At 56.5% G+C, this 4,579-nt stretch overlaps 1 protein-coding gene across 1 annotated transcript; it reads left to right on the top strand.

The window, feature by feature from the left end:
- The first annotated feature begins 1,779 nt into the window (after positions 1–1,779).
- Positions 1,780–4,287, top strand: KBTBD13 (kelch repeat and BTB domain containing 13). The gene has a single exon (XM_027123320.1). The coding sequence runs from the start codon at positions 1,780–1,782 to the stop codon at positions 3,154–3,156; it is 1,377 nt and encodes a 458-aa protein (XP_026979121.1). The 3' UTR covers positions 3,157–4,287.
- Positions 4,288–4,579: the final 292 nt, after the last annotated feature.

Genomic DNA, 4,579 nt, shown 5'->3' on the forward strand with positions numbered 1-4,579 from the left:
GAGAAGATAATCACCAAGCTCCCTTCCGGCTGACATTTTGGAACCCGGAGTCTTAGGTGGTCACCCAGGAAAGTTCTGGGCAAGGTGGGCAGCAGGAGGCCTGGGGCTGTCTGCTTCCAGACCCTGGGCAATTCCCTGTCTGATCCTCTACTGTAAGTGAAGGGTGTGAACCATAGGAGACTGAAATTCCTTCCAACTGTGACCTCCTGGCACAAAGTGACTGCCCAGCATTTGTAGCACAGGGAGGAAGCAGAGCACAACGGTTAGAGACGCAGGCTCTGGGGTCAGACTGGCTGCACTCCAGTCCTAGCTTTGCTGCTCTCTGGCCATGTCATCTCGGGCATGTGAGTGAACCTCTTGGTGACTCAGTCTCCTCATCTGTGAATTTAATAATATCTGACTCATGCATGCTGTAAGCAATAAATGGATAATATCTATCAAACGAGGGGAAATAATAGTTATTTCTCACCTGATTGCTGCGAGGATTATAGACGTTCAAGTGCTCACAAAATGCCTGACAGTGCAATTTAAGTGTTGAATATTATTTCAAGAAGCCTGTCTCCTTCCCATCCACAGACATATAGTCCCCTCAGCAGCCCCACTTTCCTTTTCCCAATATCTGAGCTATACAGCAATGGGCGAGTGGGGAGTAGCAAGAGGGGAACAGACACCAGCTTCCCACACCCATCCCGAGTCAGGGAATACTTCCACATTCAGGGACTTACTGAACGTTCACCTGTTACCCACGCATTTTTACAGAGAAGGAAATCGAGGCTCAAAGAGAGATTGGTCTAAGGGCTTCCGTGGTGGCGCAGTGGTTAAGAATCCGCCTGCCAGTGCAGGAGACGCGGGTTCAAGCCCTGGTCCGGGGAGGTCCCACATGCTGCGGAGCAACTAAGCCCGTGTGCCACAACTACTGAGCCTGCACTCTAGAGCCCACGAGCCACAACTACTGAAGCCCGTGTGCCTAGAGCCCGTGCTCTGCAACAAGAGAAGACACCGCAATGAGAAGCCCGTGCACCGCAACAAAGAGTAGCCCCCCGCTCGCCGCAACTAGAGAAAAGCTCGTGCGCAACAACGAAGACCCGACGCAGCCACAAATTAATAAAATTAAATAACCATTAAAAAAAAAGAGAGCTTGGTCTAGCCCAGAGTCAGGGGCAGAGGCCCAAGCCAAAAGAAAACTTACTCTGGACCCCAGCCTGGCCCACTCTAAGTGTTCCACCTCTGCCTCTCCCTCCGGCACCCGAGTACCCCTGCCCCACCAACCGAAGGCATGAGCTAGGTATTCATCCCGTCCTTGCTCTTTCCCAGCTGAATGACCTTGAACAAGTCATGTAAATTCTCTGAGCCTCATTCCGAACACTGTACAGACACTGTCGAAATACCGTGAAACAGGTGTTATTATTGGCCCCATTTCGAAGAAACAGAGGGTCAGAGTTAGGGTACCTGCACGAGGGCTTATAGCTGCTTTAGTGCAGGTTAAATGGGATATTTTGTAAACTGCCCTCATAGTGCCCTGAATGCACTAGGTGCCCAGTATATGGTCACCATTATTACTATTTTTCTTACGGAAGTGAGTGACCCGGCAGGTCTCCAGATGCCCTCCGGGCCCTCGGCCATCCAGCCCGCTGGCCACCACATCACATGAGCCGTACTATCTTTAGCCAGGAAGATATTTATATGCCCCGGGTAAGTTTTTGCTGGTACGGGGGAGCCCCGGAGTCGGTGATCGCTGCATCCAGGTCCCCGGAGGCGGCCTCCGCGCCTGGGCCCGCCATGCCGCAGGGCCCTGGGGCCCTGATGCAGGTGTGGGTGGGCAGCCAGCTCTTCCAGGCCGACCGGGCCCTGCTGGTGGAGCACTGCGGCTTCTTCCGCGGCCTCTTCCGCTCGGGCATGAGGGAGGCGCGCGCGGCCGAGGTGCGCCTGGGCGCTCTGAGCCCGGACGGCTTCTGCACCATGCTGCGGGTGCTGCGCGGCGAAAGGCCGGCGCTGGCGGCCCCCGACGAGCTATTGCAAGCCGTGGAGTGCGCCGCTTTCCTGCAGACGCCGGCGCTGGCACGCTTCCTGGAGCACAGCCTCACGTCGGACAACTGCGCGCTGTTGTGCGACGCTGCCGCCGCCTTCGGCCTGCACGACGTCTTCCACAGCGCCGCGCTCTTCATCCGCGACGGCGCCAGCGAGCAAGCGGCCGAGCTGGCGCTACCCGAGGCTCGCGCCTACGTGGCGGCGCTGCGACCCAGCAGCTACGTGGCCGTCAGCACTCACGCGCCGGCGCCCGGCTTCTTGGAGGACGCATCGCGCACCGTGTGCTACCTGGACGAAGAAGAGGACGCGTGGCGCACGCTGGCCGCGCTGCCCCTGGAGGCCAGCACGCTGCTGGCCGGCGTGGCTACGCTGGGCAACAAGCTCTACATCGTGGGGGGCGTGCGGGGCCCCAACAAGGAAGTGGTGGAACTGGGCTTCTGCTACGACCCCGACGGCGGCACGTGGCGCGAGTTCCCCAGCCCCCACCAGCCGCGCTACGACACGGCGCTGGCCGGCTTTGACGGCCACCTTTATGCCATCGGGGGCGAATTCCAGAGGATGGCCATGAGCTCCGTGGAGCGCTACGACCCGGCCACGGGCTGCTGGAGCTTCGTGGCCAACCTGCCGCAGCCAGCTGCCGGCGTGCCCTGCGCCCAAGCCCGCGGCCGCCTCTTCGTGTGTCTGTGGCGGCCAGCCGACACCACGACTGTGGTGGAGTACACGGTGACGGCAGACGCATGGCTGCCCATAGCCGAGCTGCGGCGCCCTCAGAGCTATGGCCACTGCATGGTGGCCCACCGCGATAGTCTCTACGTGGTGCGCAACGGACCTAAGGATGACTTTCTGCACTGTGCCATCGACTGCCTCAACCTGGCCACGGGCCAGTGGACAGCGCTGCCCGGCCAGTTCGTCAACAGCAAGGGCGCGCTTTTCACGGCCGTGGTGCGCGGCGACACCGTCTATACGGTCAACCGCATGTTTACACTGCTCTATGCCATTGAGGGTGGTACCTGGCGGCTGCTCAGGGAGAAGGCTGGCTTCCCAAGGCCCGGCTCCTTGCAGACCGTTCTCCTCAGGCTGCCTCCCGGTGCCCGGGGGCAGGTGGCCTCCACGACGCCAGAACTGTGACCCCTGGGCTGGGCTTTAGGAGGGGATGCCCAGAGTCTTCTCTGAGCCATGGCTGAGTCTATTAGACTGGCCTTAGGAGCTGCTGGGAACTTCTCTCTCCCTGCCCCAGGTGAGACATCAGGGGCCTTGTGCCTTCTGCTTCTGGTGGTGTGAACATGTCCAAGGATCTCAGGAAGCAACGACTCTGGCATCTCAACCCTCAAATTACTTGGGCTGTCTTGAGAGCTGGTGGGTCACAATGTCAATGGAAGGGATGGGGGTAGGATTTCAATAATCCAGGCTTGTGTGTGAATGGGCCAGTAATTGAGCACCAGCTGGGAGTGGGTTAAGTGATGTTAATCAAACTAACAGGCAAGAATTAGGCACCTACTGTGTGCTCAGCAGGGTGCTGCACCTAATGTGACTGTAGTTGACAGACAGGGGTCCATAAAGCTTAGAGTCTTGCCAAGGGCAACAAAAGGTTTACACACATTTGTCTTGATCCACATAGGGCTAAAGGCAACAGGGCAAAAACAAACAAAAAAACCCAAACCCTGCAATATAATAAAGTCCTGAAGAAATCAGGGCAAAGGGAAAATAGGGAGAGGAAAAATATGTTACTCCAGGCAGAAGGGTAGTAAACTGTATGAAGAAGACAGGCAGGATAATTAGCTGCTAAATGGGGAGATTCAGAAGAGGAGAGACCGGAAAAGCTGGAGCAGATGGAAAGAGTCTGTGAGCCCTGCCTTTAAGGCAGAGCAGCCGTAGATGGAGGCCTTTGGGGAGGCAGTGAGGCTGCACTGGCTTGTAGAGACAGAAACTGAGCTGAACCTGGAGTGAGACCTGTGAGGGAAAAATGGTTCCCCATACCCTCTAATGGGATGTGGGCCCGCAGGGGAGAACCCAGTTGGAAGTCCCTTATCCACTGCCCTTTTTGTCATCACTCCAGGGCAATAGACTATTAATTTCCATGACTTCAGGTTACTCAAGGTATGAGCCCAATTTTGGGCAGGTCTAACTGCCTCATCTTCCTCACCTGTATCCCTTCCTCTACATTCTACAGGTTAATTCTTTCCTCCTAGCCTCCACTCTTGCCATTCCCTGGACCTGGAACGCCGTTCCTCTTCCTCTCTGTTGGCTCTGTGCCTACCTTCTCTGTGCAGGGTTGGCTTTTCCCGACGATGGCTGCGTGCATTGCTCATTGCACCCCTGACTGACGTCCTTTTCCATGTGTGTATGTGCACATGTGTGCAGCCGTGCACATATGTAGATAGCAAGAGCAGAGATCCTTTTGTGCTGTCAGCTAAGCTGGGACACTTTCCCACCTACAGAATAAAATGATGATGTCCTACAAAAGAACATGTCTACGCAACAGAAACAGACTCACAGACATAAAGAACAGACTTGTGGTTGCCAAGGGAGAGGAGGGGTCAGGGAGGGAAGG

The sequence above is a fragment of the Aethalodelphis obliquidens genome, unplaced genomic scaffold (genome assembly GCF_003676395.1).
Source record: "Aethalodelphis obliquidens isolate GAN/ISIS:26980383/991018 unplaced genomic scaffold, ASM367639v1 scaffold26, whole genome shotgun sequence".
NCBI lineage: Eukaryota > Metazoa > Chordata > Mammalia > Artiodactyla > Delphinidae > Aethalodelphis > Aethalodelphis obliquidens.

What these genes read in the sequence shown, in the direction of transcription:
- KBTBD13 (XM_027123320.1), top strand. Translation starts at nt 1,780, where the DNA reads ATGCCGCAGGGCCCTGGGGCCCTGATGCAGGTGTGGGTGGGCAGCCAG.